The following is a 21,626-nucleotide window of genomic DNA, read 5'->3' on the forward strand; positions in this document are numbered from 1 at the left end:
TCTCTCTCTCTCTCTCTCTCTCTCTCTCTCTCTCTCTCTCTCTCTCTCCTGTGTGTGTCTCTCTGCTATGATCTCTCTTCTCTCTCTCTCTCTCTCTCTCTCTCTCTCTCTCTCTCTCTCTCTCTCTCTCTCTCTCTCTCTCTCTCTCTCTCTCTCTCTGTGTGTGTGTGTGTGCTATGATGGTTGTTCCTTTTCATTTAGTGTAGTGAGACCACTCCATTTCATTATGATCTTTACCAAATTACAAAAACACAATTATTGTCATCTGGGCGCATTGATACTGATCTTGGTACAGGCAACCCCCGCTTAACGAAGGTTCACACAATGAAATTTCGCTACAACGAAGGTTTCCTTTTGCTACCATCTGCTCGTTTAACGAACACCAAACTCGCTTTAACGAAATTCTATCCAGGTAATTTTTTCCAAGTTTGAAAGCCCCGCCGTATCACGCAAGCTGACAGGCTTTTGAATACTCCAGCGCCTCTCATGGACAAAACACGCACCACTCATTCCCTTAGTTCAAAACAATAACAGTGTCAGCAGCAGTTCGTCGTCTCTCGCTCTATATGCCACCAAAACCCCCTGCAATGTCGCGTAGCATTGCTAAGAAGACCAGGAGGTCTCTTACTCTCAAAGTGAAGCTGGATATTATTCACAGACACGAGAGAGGTGAGAAAACTAATAGCATTGTTCGCCACCATGGCTTGACTCCATCTACTGTCTACCATTTTCAAGTCAGCAGACTCTATTAACCCTTAAACTGCGGCGATCACTTATATAATCAAGCCTCTCGAGTACTCTCGATCGCTTATGTTATCATGAATTTTCACGGGGAATGTTTTGAATTTTCGTGGCGCATTTCCGTTCAGACCTGCTCTTATGACTCCTCCCCACTTAGTGTTGCCATCATGAGGTCTCCAGATACTATAACAAGGGCCTTGCTTGAGTTTTTACGGAAAAGTAGGAGACACCTGGCAACTCCTCTTGACTTGTCAGGTAGAATCCAACCTTGAGTATCATAGAAAACGTAGAAAACTGTATAGGGGAGACCAAATTATTGTTATTATATCAGCTTCTTACGGCATAGGGGCAACAATCCTAGTAGCATTTTGAGCTGTGGTATTGTACAGAGGACTTGTGTCATGCAGGACACACAGAAACACACACACACACACACACACACACACACACACACACACACACACACACACACACACACACACTCACGAGCATAGCTCTTTTCCCGTATGTTACAATTAGGTAAATACAATTAGGTAAACACACACACACACACACACACACACACACACACACACACACACACACACACACACACACACACACACACACACACACAGTTCTATCATACACAATACGTACAAAACATCTGCACAGTGAATTCGTGTCTCTCGTACACATGTACACACACACACATGATGTCCTAAGCTTTGAGCTGGATACGGAATTAAGTGTGAATAAGATTGTGGAACACAGGGAGGAAAAATTAAATTATACTAGGGCAAATTATAACCATATAAGGGAGTTCTTTAATGAAATTGACTGGTCCGTGGTATACCAGGAAAGGGATATGCAATTGAAATACGATAAATTTATGGATTTGGATACCTCTGCTGTGAAAAAGTTTGTGCTATATCACAGAAAGAAGACTTTAAATAATAAACAGTGGTTTAATAGAAATTGTGTAGAAGCAAAAAAGAACAAAGAAAAGGCATGGAAGAAACTTAAGAAAAACAGTGATGTATTATCAAGAGAAGTCTACAAAACAGCAAGGAATAGATATGTTGAAGTAAGGAGAACAGCACAGAAGGAATATGAACAGAGGGTGGTGGATAACTGTGATAGTGACCCAAAAATGTTTTACAAATTCATAAATGGAAAACTAAATAAAAGGGAGGCAATAGAAAAGGTAAAAAACAAGGAAGAATTATATGAAGATGCTGGAGATATAGCTGAAATTTTGAACGACAACTTTTGCAAAGTGTTTACAAAGGAGGAGCATTTTATGGGAGGAAGGCCCACGGAAATAAAGCAAATGCAGGACATCATGGTTACTAAGGAAGATGTAAGGAAAATTATAAGCAATCTGGATATTAATAAATCAATGGGGCCTGATGGCATATCTGAGAGGTTGCTAAATGAATGTAAGGATCACTTGTTGAACCCCGTATTTGATATTGTGGGAACCTCCATACGAACAGGATTAGTCCCGAAAGAGTGGAAAAGAGCTGACATTGTGCCTATATATAAGAAGGGTAGTAGAATGGAACCGCTAAATTATAGACCAGTATCGTTGACTAGTATATTGTGCAAGGTATGTGAAGAAGTAATTAAAGCTAAGTGGAGTGAATATCTAGAAAGTGAAAACATTCTGAGTTAAAGGCAGTTTGGTTTCAGAAAAGGAAGATCGTGCGTATCCAAATTATTATGTTTTTATTCAAGAGTGACTGACATACTACAACATAGAGAGGGATGGGTGGATGCTATCTACCTGGACTTGAGAAAGGCCTTTGATAAAGTACCACACAATAGACTGATGTACAAACTAAAGATGATTGGAGGAGTAAATGATAAACTAGCAAAATGGATGGAAAATTACTTAATGGGAAGAGAAATGAGAACAGTGGTGAGAGGAAGGAAGTCTGAGTGGAAGAAGGTAACCAGTGGAGTTCCACAAGGGTCAGTGCTGGGTCCCATCATGTTTTTGATTTATGTTAATGATATGCCAGTAGGAATTGACAGTTACATGAACATGTTTTGGACGATACTAAAATTATGAGGAGAGTAAAGAATGTGGAAGATTGTAACAAGTTACAGGAAGATCTTGATAAAATATATGAGTGGAGTAAGGAGTGGCAGATGGAATTTAATATAGACAAGACCCATGTTATGAAAATGGGAAGAAGTAGATACAGACCAAACAGGGATTACAGGCTGGGTGATGAGAAAATTAAAGAGACCAATGAGGAGAAAGACTTAGGAGTAACCGTGCAAAACACCTTGTCACCGGAGAAACACATTAACAAGATTTTTTGGAAAACATACAACATGCTTCAAAATATTGGCCTTGCATTCCACTACCTAGATGAAGGAATGATGAAGAAGATATTATGTACCTTAATAAGACCTCGGTTAGAATATGCAGCATGTGTCTGGTCACCGCATATGAAGAAAAATGTGAAGAAGGTGGAAAGGGTACAGAGGCTGGCAACAAGGATGGTACCAGGACTCAGGGAGTTAGACTATGAGGAAAGACTGAGGAAGCTGGGGTTGACCACATTAGAAGAGAAAACAAGAGGAGACATGATAACTATGTATAAATTGGTGAACAAGATTGACATACTCGACAGAGAGTTGATAAAGGTGACCACAAGTAATCATCTCCGAGGACATGGAAAAAAGCTAATAAAGGACATCTGTCTAAATGACATGAGAAAATACAGTTTCCCGCATCGTAGCATTGATAAGTGGAATAAACTGAGCAGTGATGTTGTTGACGTGGTGTGTGTCAATCAGATGAAAGAGAGATATGACAGGAATGGACAAGGAGACCGGTCACAGAGAGCTTAGCTCGGGCCCTGTAATACACAAATAGGTAAATACAAATAGGTAAATACACACACACACACACAAGAATGGTCCCAGAACTTGAAGGGATGACATATGAGGAGAGACTAAAGGCTATGAATCTACCAACCTTGGAACAAAGAAGGGAGAGAGGAGACCTGATACAAGTCTATAAATTGATCAACGGAATGGACCAAGTGGATAATGAGAAACTGATCTTGAGAGAAGAATATGACATCCGAAGCACAAGATCGCATAGTAAAAAGATGAGAAAGGGAAGATGTCTGAAAGATATTAAAAAATATAGTTTCCCGCAGAGATGTATTGAGACGTGGAACAGTTTAGATGAAGAAGTAGTGTCTGCAAAGAGTGTGCACACTTTTAAAGTAAGATTGGATAAGTGTAGATATGGAGACGGGGCCACACGAGCATAAAGCCCAGGCCCTGTAAAACTACAACTAGGTAAATACAACTAGGTAAATACACACGCCCGGTAGCTCAGTGGTTAGAGCGCTGACTTCACAAGCCAGAGGACCGGGTTCGATTCTCCGGCCGGATGGAGATATTTGGGTGTGTCTCCTTTCACGTGTAGCCCCTGTTCACCTAGCAGTGAGTAGGTCTGGGATGTAAATCGAGGAGTTGTGACCTTGTTGTCCTGGTGTGTGGTGTGTGCCTGGTCTCAGGCCTATCCGAAGATCGGAAATAATGAGCTCTGAGCTCGTTCCGTAGGGTAACGTCAGGCTGTCTCGTCAGAGACTGCAGCAGATCAAACAGTGAAACATATACACACACACACACACACACACACACACACACACACACACACACACACACACACACACACACACACACAGCTCTATAATACACAATACGTACAAAACATCTGCACAGTGAATTGTGTCTCGTACACACACACACACACACACACACACACACACACACACACACACACACACACACACACACACACACACACACACACACACACACACAGCTCAATCAAACATACCAATACGTACAAAACATCTGTACAGAGGATTCATGACACACACACACACACACACACACACACACACACACACACACACACACACACACACACACACACACACACACACACACACACACACACACACACACACACACACACACACACACACACACACACACACACACACACACACACACACACACACAGATAAAGTTCTATCATACATATATATGTACAAAACATCTGTACAGAAGACTCGTATCATGTAGGATACTCAGAAACACACACACACACACACACACACACACTTACGTATGAGCGGAATGTAATGTATTCCAACATAAATGGAGTGATATCGGGGATTTTAGAACTCAACGATTACTTGAGGGACAAGAACCCAGATATTGTGGGTCTTACTGAAACAAAACTGAGAGAGGGAGAAGACCTGATGATGGTTGGAGAAGGGAAATATAATGTTTGGAAAAGAAATAGAGTAGGTAAGATGGGAGGAGGAGTGATGTTGCTGGTTAAAAAAGATATAAAGGTGGATCAAGTAAAAGAAGGTATGGGAAAGGCAGAAGTGCTAAAGATCAGAGCAGAAACTAATGAAGGAAAAAAGAGGCACTACATAGTGGTGTACGTACCACCTAAGACAAATGCATGGTCAGTACAGGAATATGAAGAAATGATAAGTGATACAGGAACATGTCTGGAAGAAATGTTGGGTGGCTGTGAATGAACTATAATGATGGGAGATTTTAATTGTAAAGAGGTGTGTTGGGAGGACTGGTCAATGGAAGGATCAGAGACAACATGGGAAATACACTATTGACACTGGCAATGGAAAATGTGTTAACTCAGTGGGTCAAAGAAGATACTAGGTTTGGAGGAGAGGAGCATCGTCAAGACTGGACTTGGTCTTTAGTACAGAGCCAATGGTCATTGAGGAGATGAGGGTGGAGTGCCCTTTAGCAAAGAGTGATCATGCAGTTTTGGAGTTCAAGGTGATAGATGAAGAGAAATCTAGAAGAAATGAAGAATATAAAGTGGGAAGATGGAATTATGCCAAGACAGATTTTGGAAACCTAAAGAAATTCTTTCAAGAGACAAATTGGATGAAATTCAAGAGTGCTAAGGAGCAAATGAAAAGTGGAAGGAATTTATAAAAATATACAAAGAAGGTGAGAAAAATTTGTACCAATAAGACAACATAGAGAAGTTGGAAAGCAGGACTGGTTTAACGATAGATGTGAAAAGGCTAGAACAAGAAAAGAGGATGCATGGAAGAGGTGGAGAAGGAAAAGACGGATTAAGCAGTGGGAAAGTTACAAAAGAGCAAGAAATGAATATGTGTTGATTAGAAGAGAAGAAAGAAAGAAACAAGAAAAGGATATAATTGATAAATGTAAAGACCAACCAAGGCTTTTTACAGACATGTGAACAACAACATCAAAAATAGAGAAAGTATTGAAAGTTTAGAAGTAAATGGAGTATGCAGTGAAGATCCCAGGAAATGGCAGAGGCTATGAATGGATGCTTTGGAAGGTATTCACAAAGGAGACTGCTTTTGACAAACCACTGGTAATGGAACAGAAAGGGATTATGAAGGAGTTTCAAGTAACTGTGGAGGAGATCAAGAATATGATGGGGAGTTTAGAAGTGAGAAAAGCTGTGGGACCTGATGGGGTATCAGGATGGATTTTAAGAGAATGCAGGGAGCAACTGGCAGAAAAAGTTTGTGAAGTAATTGATGCCTCATTAAGGGAAGGTGTAGTGCCCCAAGACTGGAAAAGAGCTAACATTGTCCCAATTTATAAATCAGGTAACAAGAGAGACCCATTGAACTATAGACCAGTGTCACTTACAAGTGTGGTAGCTAAGATGTGTGAGAGGGTGGTGAAGAATAGATGGACAGACTTCTTGGAGAAAAATGACATACTTTGTGAGTGTCAATTTGGTTTTAGAAAAGGGCGTTCATGCACGACAAACCTGATATGTTACTATTCGAGGGTGATAGATGTAATACAGGAAAGAGATGGTTGGGCTGATGGAATATATCTGGATTTAAAAAGGCCTTTGATAAGGTACCACACGGAGACTGATCTGGAAACTTGAAATGGTAGGAGGAGTGCATGGCAGTTTACTAAAATGGATGGAAGACTTTTGGTAGGAAGAGAAATGAGAACAATAATTAAGGACAGACCATCAGAATGGGGCTTGGTGGAGAGTGGAGTTCCACAGGGATCAGTGTTGGCACCAGTAATGTTCGCGGTCTACATAAATGACATGGTGGATGGGGTGTCCAGTTATGTGAGCCTATTTGCAGACGATGCAAAATTGTTAAGAAAAGTGAGATGTGACAAAGATTGCGAACTACTCCAGGAAGACTTGGACAGAATATGGAAATGGAGCTGTACATGGCAAATGGAGTTCAACACGACAAAATGCAAGAAAATTAGAGTTTGGCAAGAGTGAAAGAAGAATCAGGAGTATGTACAAGATAGGAAATGAAGACATAAAACCAGTCATGAAGAAAAGACCTTGGGGTGACAATTACCAATGACCTATCGCCAGAGAGACATATAAACAAAATAATTGGAGAAGTATTGAACTTATTGAGGAACATAAGAGTGGCGTTCAGTATATTTAGATGAAGAAATGATGAAGAAAATAATTACTGCAATGATAAGACCAAGGCTTGAATATGCAACAATACAGTGGGCTCGAACTTAAAGAAACACATAAGGAAACTAGAGAAAGTACAGAGGGCTGCAACAAAAATGGTGCCTGACTTAAGAGATTTGACTTATGAAGACAGACTGAAAAGAATGCAACTTCCAACCCTGGAAAACAGAAGAGAAAGGGAGACCTGATAGCAATATACAGAGTGATGATTGGCATGGAAAAATGGATAGGGAAGATCTGTGTATGTGGAATGAAAGAATGTCGAGAGGGCATGGGAAAAAACTAAAATGGCCACTTATAGGAGAGATGTGAAAAATATAGCTTCCCTCATAGAAGGGTGGAAGCATGGAATAGTTTAGACGTGGAAGTGGTCAACGCAAGGAATATTCATGATTTTAAGAAAAAGCTGGACATTAGTAGATATGGAGACGGGACACGAGCATAGCTCTTTTCCGTATGTTACAATTAGGTAAATACACACATACACACACACACACACACACACACACACACACACATATATATATATATATATATATATATATATATATATATATATATATATATATATATATATATATGAGAGAGAGAGAGAGAGAGAGAGAGAGAGTGTAGAAAACGGCCCAGCTTGGTACCACTCAGCTCCCAACCCGATGTGTCACTAGTTCCCCACGCTTTTCAAAGCCCACGAAGTTTTGTAGGCCTATTTCTTGCTCTATTTATTTATTTACAGATTCAAAACTTCGGTATTACTGCATTTTGGATGTTTGCCATTCATGGCATACAATTCAAAATATATTTTTTCTGACATAGGAATGTTTATATTTTAGGCGCACCAAAGCATTCAGCAGTTAGGAATTAGCAGTTTAAGGGTTAAGAAGGCTGGTGAGATCATATCTTCCTTGCAAGCTAAAAGAACTACCTGAACTCATGACTCTGCAATGGATAAAATGGAAAGCCTTGTGGAAATGTGTTACATAAGTTTTGTATGTGGTACAATGATGCGCCCTTTGTTTATATTCCACAGGTTGCCAGTTAGCGTATTTCCTGCTCCATTCTCCCTCCCTTCATAAATTTTAAGATTATCAACATTATAAAGTCACATACATACATTAGTGAGCATTATAATGATGTAGTCTTAAATTAAACTACTTAAATGTTTAACTTCATAATTTTTACTTTCATTAAACCTTTTACTGTACTATGATGCACTCTTGCTTTGCTTACTCTTAATGGAAGTTCAAGTCAGGGGTTAAACTTGTTATAATTGGTTTGCTTAACGAAAATTCGCTTAATGAAGCTTTTTTTTAGGAACGTAACCCCTTCATTAAGCGGGGATTGCCTGTATAAGCAAATCATACACCTTTGTTATAATGATGGAAATCAAGTAAGCCATTGTATTATATACAACCTACATTCTGAAAGGTTTCTTACAGTATCCAGGAAAAAACACATCATCTTAGCAGAAAGCAGCCATGATGCAATATGTATGTCCTTGGATATGTAATGAGCACTATGAGGTCCTTGTGCTTGTCACTGGCTTGGTAATGCTTTAAATTGGAAATGTTACCAAGTGACTTTGAAATCAGCCCCTAGAGTAGGATACAAAAATCAACAGTGATATGGAAATGAGCTATTAAAGAGAAGTGGGTAAGTGACATGATTGGAGAGTAAAAGCAATGAAAGTGTGCATGAAAAGATTAGCATGTATGCAAATGTTTGAATTGTGGAAAGGTTTGGGGAGACAAGGAAGAAGTTGGGACAGGGAGAGGTAGAATCTGTTCTTCTCAGACCATTTCCTTGTGTAAACTCACAGAGGGAGACCTCTGCATTCTTTTTCTTTCTTGAATGTTACTCCACATGTTTGAGAAATATTTATGTTTTAGTATTACTTCTATAGTAATGGGTATGGATTATGTATTTAATCACAATGGGCCTGAAGTTTAAAATTGTTCAGTTGAATATAGATAGAATCTGTACATAAAATGCAGAAGCCTTTGGTAATTTTCATGAAAAATAGTGAATTTATAAGTTATGATGGGGATTTAACAGACTCACAGGGGAGGAGAGATTCACGGCTGTTACTCAGCTATGCCCCACCTACGCCCGCCGATGCTTCCCCTGCTGGGATGAACCCGCCCTCAAAGCATTATTTACCCTCTGTGTCACTGCCCCAAACCACTGTGTGGCATTAAGTAACATGGTAAGTTCCATTCAAACTCAAATACTACTGTGCTCTATCCGATGAATACACTATTATTGCTTTATATTTTAATTTAGTTCTTACATATACAATATGAGTATGTTAAGTGCAGTGGATGTGTACATTGATAAGATGTAGTGCTGGAGTATGTGAGAGAAAGAGAGGGATGAGAGGAGGATAAGAGCATTAGAACTTACAAAGAGGGAATGCAAAAAGGAATAGATGGAGACTTATTTCATAGCCATTCCCCTGGCTGGGTTCTTAGGAACAAGTTTTTGATAGACATACAGAGACCTTTTATTTATATTCCTCTTCATCAGCTTGAGTTTCCCTACCACCCACTCTACATAGAGATCTTTTACTTACCTTAGAACAACTCCAAGCACTATGTCGTTTTGCTGGATGAAATAGTTTGTTTTATAAAAGACCTAAATATTGTAACATAGAGATGGGTATTTATACTCATTAAAAGAAAAAAATGGACTTTAGGTATAAACAAATTAATGTGTTATGAATCTGCAGAGACAGGCACATGATCATTGCTGAATCAGTTAGCTTCCATGCTCTACTCTGCAAAGTGGCTTGTAGTGTAGTGTACTCTTCATATACTCCTGGCAAAATATTTGTTTAATGCTTCTGTATAGAGAATGGATTTTAATTATTTCTTGCAAAGGGCTGTTAGAGATTTTAGTATTTGGAGTTTCCATTAATATATAAAACTAAACTAATGAGGCAAAGCATGTGCATCTTGGTGCTTTATTTATCATTGTTGCATATGTCAGAACAGAAGCTGGCATTTACTCATTGATCTATCTATCTTGATTTTATTTGTAACTTTTTTAGCCTATTGTGCATATGGGCTTGATTTTTGGAGTCTGAATAATTAGTGTGTAGGACTATCTCTTAAAAGAATTGAATGATTGATGCCACTCATGACTAAAGCAAAATTCTTGCTTAAATAATATTTATAAGGGCCCATGTCATTCTCTGGTATTCCCAGGTGCACTCACAGCTGAATACAGGATTGATGGCAACCTGGTGAAATAATTTTCTAATCCTTTATTGTAAAGTTGTGCAGACTGTTTTCCAAGAAAACATGACACCTGGTGGTAAAATATAAGGAGAGAGAACACTGGTAACTCTCTTTATGTTCTTTGTAATCATTGTTACTTGTGTTTTACTAACATCAGTCTGAGCTCTAAAAGCAAAATTTATCCATCTTACAACACTACATCACATGAGCAGTTTTAATTTTTAAATCATATCAAATTATAATCTGAAAGTTAAAAAACAATTGTCCTGAAGAAGAATCATTCAGAGATTTTTGAGAGTTGTTTTGACCTCTCAGCCTTGAGTTTCATAATGGTAGATAATTGAAAGGAAATATAACCATTTGAAGACAAAGATTATGCAGCTATATGTGAGATTAGATATTGTACTTCATTGACTAGAAACTGAGTCTGGAGTGAAGATAGTAATTATGTAGAGTATGAAAGACTTAAGATGGAACACTGGAAAAATGTGGTTAAGTTTGAAGAATTAAAAATCAAACATGAGGTTTATTGAATATTGTACAAATGTACTAATTGCTTTCTCAACACGTTCCAAATGGAATTGTGGTGAAATGATTGCTTGGTTAGTGTAATGACTCTGCAACACATTCATTGTATTGTAATAAGGGTCAAATTAGAAAATGAAGTCAGAGTTGAGATGGGACAAATTATGCAAGAGTAAAGGATATGAGTGGAACTATGTACTATCTTGTGGAATGAGACACCAGAGTAAATATTTGTACTTATGGTTTTATTACTGCAGTACTTTTGCTTTAAAATATATCATGTAAAACAACAAATATTTTTTAAATAGACCTTGGTTACTACTATACTGTAACCTCAGTCCTTGAATTTAATTTGTTCTTGAGTGCTGTTAGAAATATGAAATGTTTTGAAAACGGAAGCTATTTTCACATGGAAATCAATGTAAAATAGATTATTCCATTCCCAGACACCTGCCCATTCTGTGTTAATGGTTTATAACAGATGCTCTCACTGCTAAGATGAATGCTTCACAACATCTCCAGCTCAGAAGTTATCTACCCATAAAGGATGTATTGAATGCATTCAGTAACACAAAACTCATTACAAGATACTGTTTAGAATGTGTAGGTATTCTCTTTATCAAAGATCTAGTGAGCAAAGCCTTACATTTAGATATCTTGATGCTGGAAAAAGGTACTGGGAAAATGCAATTGTGAAGTAGTAATAATGTTCTGGGTCATTGAGATAGTCACAGATGGTATTACCAGGGCCAGATTTATGGTTTGCTGGGACCAAGGCTGGTGGGAATGCTGGGCCCTAAACATGATGTTAAAGATGTGGTGTCATTTATAATTGAATACATACTTTTGAGTAGAAAAAACAATGAAAATAATTATGTTCTTATCACAAAACTATATTTATACAGTAATATTTATGGAAGAAAATATTTATTGCCAAATTATTAATCCAAATGTTTTTATTTGCTTTTACAATATCAAGAAAAGTATAAAGGACTCTGCTGAATATTCAACAAAACAGTAACTACATAATCATAATACATTCTATAAATCCAGTTAATGAAAATAATTTCATGTTAACCCATCAAACCATACAGTAAAACTAAAGGAAAATAAAGTTTTTAGCCAAAGTGATCCAAGAGGTTTTTGCTGATCTGCCTTCACCATTTAAAACAATGTATTGTTGACCCTTGCTAACTCTGACTAACAGGGGGGGAAAGGTTGGTCTGACAAATGCGAATATCTTACTTATACAAATTCTCTCCCCTCCACACACACACACACATATGCACACCAAAAAAACACCTCAGACTTGGTGCAGGATTTATTTATTTAAATTTTGGAATTACATTTTGTCTCACCAAAGCCTTCAAACCGTAAATTACCAGATGATGCAATTTAATTTTGATAATTAAATATCCTTCCCACCAGGAAGCCATTTTTAAATGTCTCATGTGGTTGCATCATAGCCTGACTCACGCCCTAAAAAGTACGTGGCCAGGCGTCAGAAATAACATTCTTGCAGGCATAAATTGACGAGGATTAGAATCAGAATCTTTAAGAAGAGAAGACAAACAAACAAACAAATGTATCATTGGGACACAGCTGGACCCTGAATCCTCGCCTCCCCTCTCTTCTCCCTCAGGTGTGTTATCTCCCCATCCTAGACCCTGGCCTCACCATATGCCTCACTGCCAAGTTTCTAAACTATCTTTCTCTATCATAAGACTGCTATTATCTTTTCAAACATTGTTTTTTCTCACTACCTTCATCACAACTATACATTACATAACTCTCACAATAACACTATTACTAAAGATTATGTTGAGACCGAGATATAAAGCTGTACCAGACAAGTAATAAATACTTCACTGTATCATTATCTCTCTTCAACACACTAATAATGACTCAGAGAGTGCCCAGTTCAGTAGTAAAACAGCAGATTGCCATGACACTGCTGATGACACTTTCCCAACCCTCACCTATGTATGGGTGAATGATAATATCTAGAGAAGTGGGGATCTAATTTATTTTCATCTTATAATTTTCCAGGAGGTCACTATTGTATACACAATTATGTGTGGAAATTTCATGTCAATCAGATTAATACAAATAGCAAAACAAGGACAAAATTATGAAAAACCTATAGGAGCGAATATCCTAAAAAAATGTTTTCTTTTTACACTTCAAGTTTTCACAAAATCAGTATAAACTCTGATTAACTTGTGTTTGGTATCATTTTAAACTACAACTAAAATGGAATTTTTAGTTGGAATTATGTTTTTGATGATGTCAATAGAAAACAAAATACAGTGGAGACTCAATACTCGAACGTTTAGATAGTCGAACTTTTCAATAGTCGAATGCAAAAGTTCGACTTAATATTTGAAAAAATACCTATTAGTTGAACATCCGTCCACGTGGCTTTCCTGCCGCCCCACGCACCCCACTGGTCCACCGCAGCCAGTTGATCCTTCGCTGTTGTAAGAATAACATTGTCCTGCGCTTTTGTCTCTGGAGTTTTTTTTTTATTTATTTTTTTTATTCCATTTAGAAAGTTACAGTGGCACCGAAGAGGCTCGTTAGTGGTGAGAATAAGCCTATAAGAAAGAATGTAGTGACAACCATCGAAAGGGAAAAGGAGATTATTGATAAATACGAGAAAAAGGAAGAATAACCGATCTTGCAGCTGAGTACTGTATGGCTAAATCTACAGTAGCCACAATAGTGAAGAAGACAGAGCTCATTAAAAGAGCTGATGTGGCGATTGGTGTGAAAGGCAATTTAAGCGACCTGCGGCAGTGGAAGAAATGAAAAAATTGTTAAGTGGATAAACCAAAGGCAAATAGCTGGTGATTCTTTGTCAGAGGGCATAATTTGTGTGAAGGCTAGGCTGTTGCATCATGATCTTATTTCTGATACTACATCTGACTCCAATGTTGATTTTAAAGCAAGTAAAGGGTGGTTTGGGAATTTCAAGAAAAGAACTGGAATTCATTCTGTTGTGATGCACAGCGAGCCCTTAAATGCTGACAGAGTTGCCATTGAGTAATTTGTGCCTGAATTTAAGAAATTTGTGGATAAGGAGCACTTAAGCCTGCAACAGATCTTTAATTGTGATGAAACTGGGCTGTTTTGGAAAAAAAAAAAAAATCTACCAAACGTGATCTACTGTCATACCTCGCCGAACACGAATCTCGTGTATACACGAATTGACTTGCAATTGCACGATTTGGTCTCCATTTGAATCTACCGCTGGTCCTGTGTTACTGTCTTATATATGCATATATGTTCACAAAACATTTCTATTAGCTTTTTAGAAACCTTGCCCCCAAGAAAGAATTGTTTTGTAATGCATAAAGTGAAATCTTACATGAAATACCAAAAAATAAAGCAGAGATGATGAGATTGGCCACAGACGGCGGAGACTCTGGCGACTTGGCAGCTTCTTCTTGTGACCTTTTTAGCTTGGCGTGTTGTCTTTCACCACGATATTAAATTTGTTTCCACTCCTCTATTGCCTGCTATAATGGATATCATATCTTAGTATTCATATACGCTCATGCCATGAGGATAACCTGGACTCCGTGGCAGTGAGTGATAGTGAATTATTAATGAAATACTCTTATGTTTAGAGAGTTGGACAGAATAGGGATGAGAGGAAGAAGAAAGCCTTGTGTATCGAGGCCGCAGGAGGAGGGGAGGCATCCAGTTAGTGAGATCAGTTGAACAGTTAGCATGAAAATAGCGATAAAAGATAGAAAGAGATTCAACATTTCGGCAGTGAGAAAGAGGCTGAAGACAGTTAGTCAGAGGAGGCGAGTTGAAGAGACAAAAAGCTTTTGATTCCACCCTATCTAGTAAAACTGTGTGACTGGAACCCTCCCAAACATGCGAAGAGTACTCCATACACTGGCGGATAAGGGCCTTATACAGAGTAAGCAGTTGGAGGGGCGAGAAAAACTGTCGGAGATGCCTTAGAATGCCTAACTTCATAGAAGCTGTTTTAGCAAGGGATGCTGAAGACAGTTAGTCAGAGGAGGCGAGTTGAAGAGACGAAAAGCTTTTGATTCCACCCTATCTAGTAAAACTGTGTGACTGGAACCCTCCCAAATATGCGAAGAGTACTCCATACACTGGCGGATAAGGGCCTTATACAGAGTAAGCAGTTGGAGGGGCGAGAAAAACTGTCGGAGATGCCTTAGAATGCCTAACTTCATAGAAACTGTTTTAGCAAGGGATGAGATGTGAAGTTTCCAGTTAAAATTATTAGTAAATGACAGACGAAGGATATTCATTGTGGAAGAGGGAGACAGTTGAGTGTCATTGAAGAAGAGGGGATAGTTGTCTGGAAGGTTGTGTCAAGTTGATAGATGGAGGAATTGAGTTTTTGAGGCATTGAAAACTACTAGATTTTCACTGCCCCAATTGGAAATCTTAGAAAGATCGGAAGTCAGGTGTTCTGTGGTGTACCTGGTGATCTGTTGACTTCCTGAAGGGTTGGTTGTCTCTGAAATGACGTGGAAAGATGTAAGGTGGTATCATCAACGTAGGAGTGGATAGAGCAAGAAGTTTGGTTTAGAAGGTCATTAATGAATAATAGAAAGAGAGTGGCGACAGGACAGAACCCTGAGGAACTCCACTATTAATAGATTTAGGAGAAGAACAGTGGGCGTCTACCACAGCAGCAATAAAATGGTCGGAAAGGAAACTTGAGATAAAGTTGCAGAGAGAAGGATAGAAGCCGTAGGAGGGCAGTTATGAAATAAATCAAAGCTTTATCCCAGACTCTATCAAAAGCTTTTGATATGTCTAACGCTACAACAAAAGTTTCACCAAAATCTCTAAAAGAGGATGACCAAGACTCAGTAAGGAAAGCCAGAAGATCACCAGTAGAGCGACTTTCTAATTTCCTATGCAAGAAAGATGTGTAGATGAGAATATGTATTTTTTATTGTTTCCATGATCTAGTGATGTACTGATATTTTTTTTTTTTTTTTAAGATTTGAGTAACAAAATCCCTAAAATAGGCAAACTTTCCCAGTGGTTAGGACTGTTTGCTGTTACAGGAAGATATAAACAAAATCTATGAGTGGAGTAAGAATTGGAAATAAGAATTCAATGCCAAGAAATATCACATAATGGAACTAGGAAAGAGTAAGAGAAGACCAGTAAGGAACTATCTGATGGGAGAGGAACAAATAATGAAGACTAAAGAGGGAAAAGACCTGGAAATGATTATACAGGAAAATCTGAACCCAAAAAAAACATGTAAGAAAGATATTTGGATTATCATATAAAATGTTGACTAATATAAGATTGGCATTTCAATTCATGGACAAAGATATGATGAAAAAAACTATCACAAGCATGATATGTCCAAAGCTGGAATATGCAGCTGTGGTGTGGTCTCCAAGCTCTAAAAAAAGATATAAGAAGATTAGAATGGATTCAGATGATTGCTACAAAGATGGTGTCAGAGCTAAAGGACCTAACATGAAAAAAGGCTGAAGGAAATGGGACTGCCAACCTTACAAGATTGAAGGGAACAAGGAGACCTAATAACAGTGTACATGATAGTAAATGGCATTGAAAAGATAGACAAGGAAGACCTGGTGCTGGTGACAGAAGAAGATAGAAAGACAAGAGGACAAGTAAAGAAGATTAGGATGAGGCAGTGTGTGAAGGATATTGGAAAATACAGTTTTCCACATAGAACGGTGGAAAAGTGGAATGCATTGATTGATGAAGTTGTTACAGCACATAATGTGCATAACTAAGGAAAAAATTGGATAACTGGAGACATGTAGACAGGACATTATGAGCCCCGCTCAAACCCTGTACAATACAACTCTGTAAATGCACATAAATACACACACACACACACACACACACACACACACACACACACACACACACACACACACACACACACACACACACACACACACACACACCGAGTAAAATGGAGAGAGAAAACATAAAAAGGTGATAAATAATATCATTAATGTGGTGCAGGAGGAGGAAAAGACCTAGTACAAGAAATAGAGGACTTCCATAGAATTGGAAAGTTCACAGGAGAAGGTATGAGGCCAATAAGAATCAAACTTAAGTCACAAAAGGATGTAGATGAATTGGTGGAGAAGTCATGGAGGCTAGCCCAGCAGGAAACAACAAGGAAGATTTGGTTGAGAAGAGATCTCGGTGAAAAGGAAGAGAAATGTTAAATGAGTTGAGAAAGGAGGCTTTGAAAAAAATGAAGAGAGGACAGAAGAGGAGAAGAAAGAGTTTTTCTGGAGAATCTTGGATATGAGACTGAGGAAGTGGTTCATAACCCAGAAAAGTACAGCAAGAAAGGACTAAAGAAACTTACGTATGAGCGGAATGTAATGTATTCCAACATAAATGGAGTGATATCGGGATTTTAGAACTCAACGATTACTTGAGGACAAGAACCCAGATATTGTGGGTCTTACTGAAACAAAACTGAGAGAGGAGAAGACCTGATGATGGTTGGAGAAGGAAATATAATGTTTGGAAAAGAAATAGAGTAGGTAAGATGGGAGGAGGAGTGATGTTGCTGGTTAAAAAGATATAAAGGTGGATCAAGTGAAAGAAGGTATGGGAAAGGCAGAAGTGCTAAAGATCAGAGCAGAAACTAATGAAGGAAAAAGAGGCACTACATAGTGGTGTACGTACCACCTAAGACAAATGCATGGTCAGTACAGGAATATGAAGAAATGATAAGTGATACAGGAACATGTCTGGAAGAAATGTTGGGTGGCTGTGAACGAACTATAATGATGGGAGATTTTAATTGTAAAGAGGTGTGTTGGGAGGACTGGTCAATGGAAGGATCAGAGACAACATGGGAAATACACTATTGACACTGGCAATGGAAAATGTGTTAACTCAGTGGGTCAAAGAAGATACTAGGTTTGGAGGAGAGGGAGCATCGTCAAGACTGGACTTGGTCTTTAGTACAGAGCCAATGGTCATTGAGGAGATGAGGGTGGAGTGCCCTTTAGCAAAGAGTGATCATGCAGTTTTGGAGTTCAAGGTGATAGATGAAGAGAAATCTAGAAGAAATGAAGAATATAAAGTGGGAAGATGGAATTATGCCAAGACAGATTTTGGAAACCTAAAGAAATTCTTTCAAGAGACAAATTGGATGAAATTCAAGAGTGCTAAGGAGCAAATGAAAAGTGGAAGGAATTTATAAAAATATACAAAGAAGGTGAGAAAAATTTGTACCAATAAGACAACATAGAAGTTGGAAAGCAGGACTGGTTTAACGATAGATGTGAAAAGGCTAGAACAAGAAAAGAGGATGCATGGAAGAGGTGGAGAAGGAAAAGACGGATTAAGCAGTGGGAAAGTTACAAAAGAGCAAGAAATGAATATGTGTTGATTAGAAGAGAAGAAAGAAAGAAACAAGAAAAGGATATAATTGATAAATGTAAAGACCAACCAAGGCTTTTTACAGACATGTGAACAACAACATCAAAAATAGAAAGTATTGAAAGTTTAGAAGTAAATGGAGTATGCAGTGAAGATCCCAGGAAATGGCAGAGGCTATGAATGGATGCTTTCGGAAGGTATTCACAAAGGAGACTGCTTTTGACAAACCACTGGTAATGGAACAGAAAGGGATTATGAAGGAGTTTCAAGTAACTGTGGAGGAGATCAAGAATATGATGGGGAGTTTAGAAGTGAGAAAAGCTGTGGGACCTGATGGGGTATCAGGATGGATTTTAAGAGAATGCAGGAGCAACTGGCAGAAAAAGTTTGTGAAGTAATTGATGCCTCATTAAGGGAAGGTGTAGTGCCCCAAGACTGGAAAAGAGCTAACATTGTCCCAATCTATAAATCAGGTAACAAAGAGACCCATTGAACTATAGACCAGTGTCACTTACAAGTGTGGTAGCTAAGATGTGTGAGAGGGTGGTGAAGAATAGATGGACAGACTTCTTGGAGAAAAATGACATACTTTGTGAGTGTCAATTTGGTTTTAGAAAAGGGCGTTCATGCACGACAAACCTGATATGTTACTATTCGAGGGTGATAGATGTAATACAGGAAAGAGATGGTTGGGCTGATGGAATATATCTGGATTTAAAAAGGCCTTTGATAAGGTACCACACGGAGACTGATCTGGAAACTTGAAATGGTAGGAGGAGTGCATGGCAGTTTACTAAAATGGATGGAAGACTTTTGGTAGGAAGAGAAATGAGAACAATAATTAAGGACAGACCATCAGAATGGGGCTTGGTGGAGAGTGGAGTTCCACAGGGATCAGTGTTGGCACCAGTAATGTTCGCGGTCTACATAAATGACATGGTGGATGGGGTGTCCAGTTATGTGAGCCTATTTGCAGGCGATGCAAAATTGTTAAGAAAAGTGAGATGTGACAAAGATTGCGAACTACTCCAGGAAGACTTGGACAGAATATGGAAATGGAGCTGTACATGGCAAATGGAGTTCAACACGACAAAATGCAAGAAAATAGAGTTTGGCAAGAGTGAAAGAAGAATCAGGAGTATGTACAAGATAGGAAATGAAGACATAAAACCAGTCATGAAGAAAAAGACCTTGGGGTGACAATTACCAATGACCTATCGCCAGAGAGACATATAAACAAAATAATTGGAGAAGTATTGAACTTATTGAGGAACATAAGAGTGGCGTTCGTATATTTAGATGAAGAAATGATGAAGAAAATAATTACTGCAATGATAAGACCGAGGCTTGAATATGCAACAATACAGTGGGCTCGAACTTAAAGAAACACATAAGGAAACTAGAGAAAGTACAGAGGGCTGCAACAAAATGGTGCCTGACTTAAGAGATTTGACTTATGAAGACAGACTGAAAAGAATGCAACTTCCGACCCTGGAAAACAGAGAGAAAGGGAGACCTGATAGCAATATACAGAGTGATGATTGGCATGGAAAAAATGGATAGGGAAGATCTGTGTATGTGGAATGAAAGAATGTCGAGAGGGCATGGGAAAAAACTAAAATGGCCACTTATAGGAGAGATGTGAAAAATATAGCTTCCCTCATAGAAGGGTGGAAGCATGGAATAGTTTAGACGTGGAAGTGGTCAACGCAAGGAATATTCATGATTTTAAGAAAAAGCTGGACATTAATAGATATGGAGACGGGACAACACGAGCATAGCTCTTTTCCCGTATGTTACAATTAGGTAAATACAATTAGGTAAATACACACACACACACACACACACATTATTTGAAAGTGAAAAAGCCAGATGTAATGTGTATCGTTGAAACAAAACTGAAGAATGAGATCCATGTCAACTTTAAAGAGGAAGGATATAATACCTGAAGGAGCGACAGGAAGGATAAAGGGTGAGGAGGAGTGCTAACAATGGTTCGTGATAACATTTGTGTGGAGGATGTGCAATATGGAGAGGACAAAGTGGAAGCATTGGGAGTAACAATCAGAACAGAAGATTTGAAGAGAAAAATTATAGTTACATATGTTCCACCAAAGACGAATACATGGGGATTAGAAGAGCATAAAGATATGCAAAGAGAGACGATAAAGTGTCTGGATAACATGATAAGAAGAGATAGAAGAATACTCTTAGTTGGAGATTTTTAACTGTAAAAAGATAAACTGGAGAGAGATGGAAGTAATGGATAATGCTGGGCAGTAGAGTGAGAAAGTGTTACAGGTGACAATGGTTAATACAATGGACCATTGGGTAGAAGAGTCAACAAGATACAGGAGGGAAGAGGAACCATCGTTACTTGACCTAGTCTTCACAAAAAAAACGGAGTCCCCTCCAATCATACATTACCTTAGTCCAATGGGGAGAAGTAATCATGTGACATTAGAGAAGCAAATGCAGGAGGAAGATGAGATAAGATACAGAGAGGACTATAAAGGAGAGAGATTAGTTTTTTTTTTTTTTTTTTTTTTTTTTTTTACGTAGGGAAGAGGGCCAGCCAAGGGAGAGAAAAAGAAAGTTAGAAAAAAGCCCACTTGAGCGCTCACTCTCCAAAGAGTACAAAAAGTGCCAAAACCGTCAGCCAGAATTAGGGGAACAAATGCCTCAATACCTCCCTCTTAAAAGAAGACAAGTTGTAGGAATTTTGAAATACAGATGCAGGGAGGGAGTTCCAGAGTTTACCAGTGAAAGGGATGAATGATTGAGCGTACTGGTTAACTCTTGCATTAGAGAGTTGGACAGAATAGGGATGAGAGGAAGAAGAAAGCCTTGTGCAGCGTGGCTGCAGGAGGAGGGGAGGCAAGATCAGTAGAACAGTTACCATGAAAATAGCGATAAAATATAGAAAGGGATGCAACATTTCGGCGGTGAGAAAGAGACTGAAGACAGTTAGTCAGAGGAGGGGACTTGATGAGACGAGCTTTTGATTCCACCCTATCAAGCAAAGGTGTGTGACTGGAACCCCCCAAACATGCGAAGAGTACTCCATACAGGGACAGATAAGGCCCTTATACAGAGTAAGCAGTTGGAGGGGCGAGAAAAACTGGCGGAGACGCCTCAGAACACCTAATTTCATAGAAGCTGTTTTAGCAAGAGATGAGATGTGAAGTTTTCAGTTAAGATTATGA

The 21,626-nt window shown here is 38.6% G+C and overlaps 1 protein-coding gene across 4 annotated transcripts in view; it reads left to right on the plus strand.

Moving 5' to 3' along the window:
* The window catches only part of LOC123498097 (puromycin-sensitive aminopeptidase-like), a 123,438-nt gene that overhangs the window by 33,262 nt on the left and 68,550 nt on the right, over window positions 1-21,626 (plus strand). Inside the window, exon 4 of one of the 4 annotated variants that reach the window (XM_045245226.1) lies at window positions 9,314-9,464. The exons of the other annotated variants lie outside the window; for them this stretch is intronic. Coding sequence (XP_045101161.1) covers window positions 9,314-9,464 — 151 coding nt within the window. The remainder of the gene's footprint in view (window positions 1-9,313; window positions 9,465-21,626) is intronic. 4 annotated transcript variants of the gene reach the window in all.

Source organism: Portunus trituberculatus, chromosome 47 (genome assembly GCF_017591435.1).
Source record: "Portunus trituberculatus isolate SZX2019 chromosome 47, ASM1759143v1, whole genome shotgun sequence".
In the NCBI taxonomy this organism is placed as follows: domain Eukaryota; kingdom Metazoa; phylum Arthropoda; class Malacostraca; order Decapoda; family Portunidae; genus Portunus; species Portunus trituberculatus.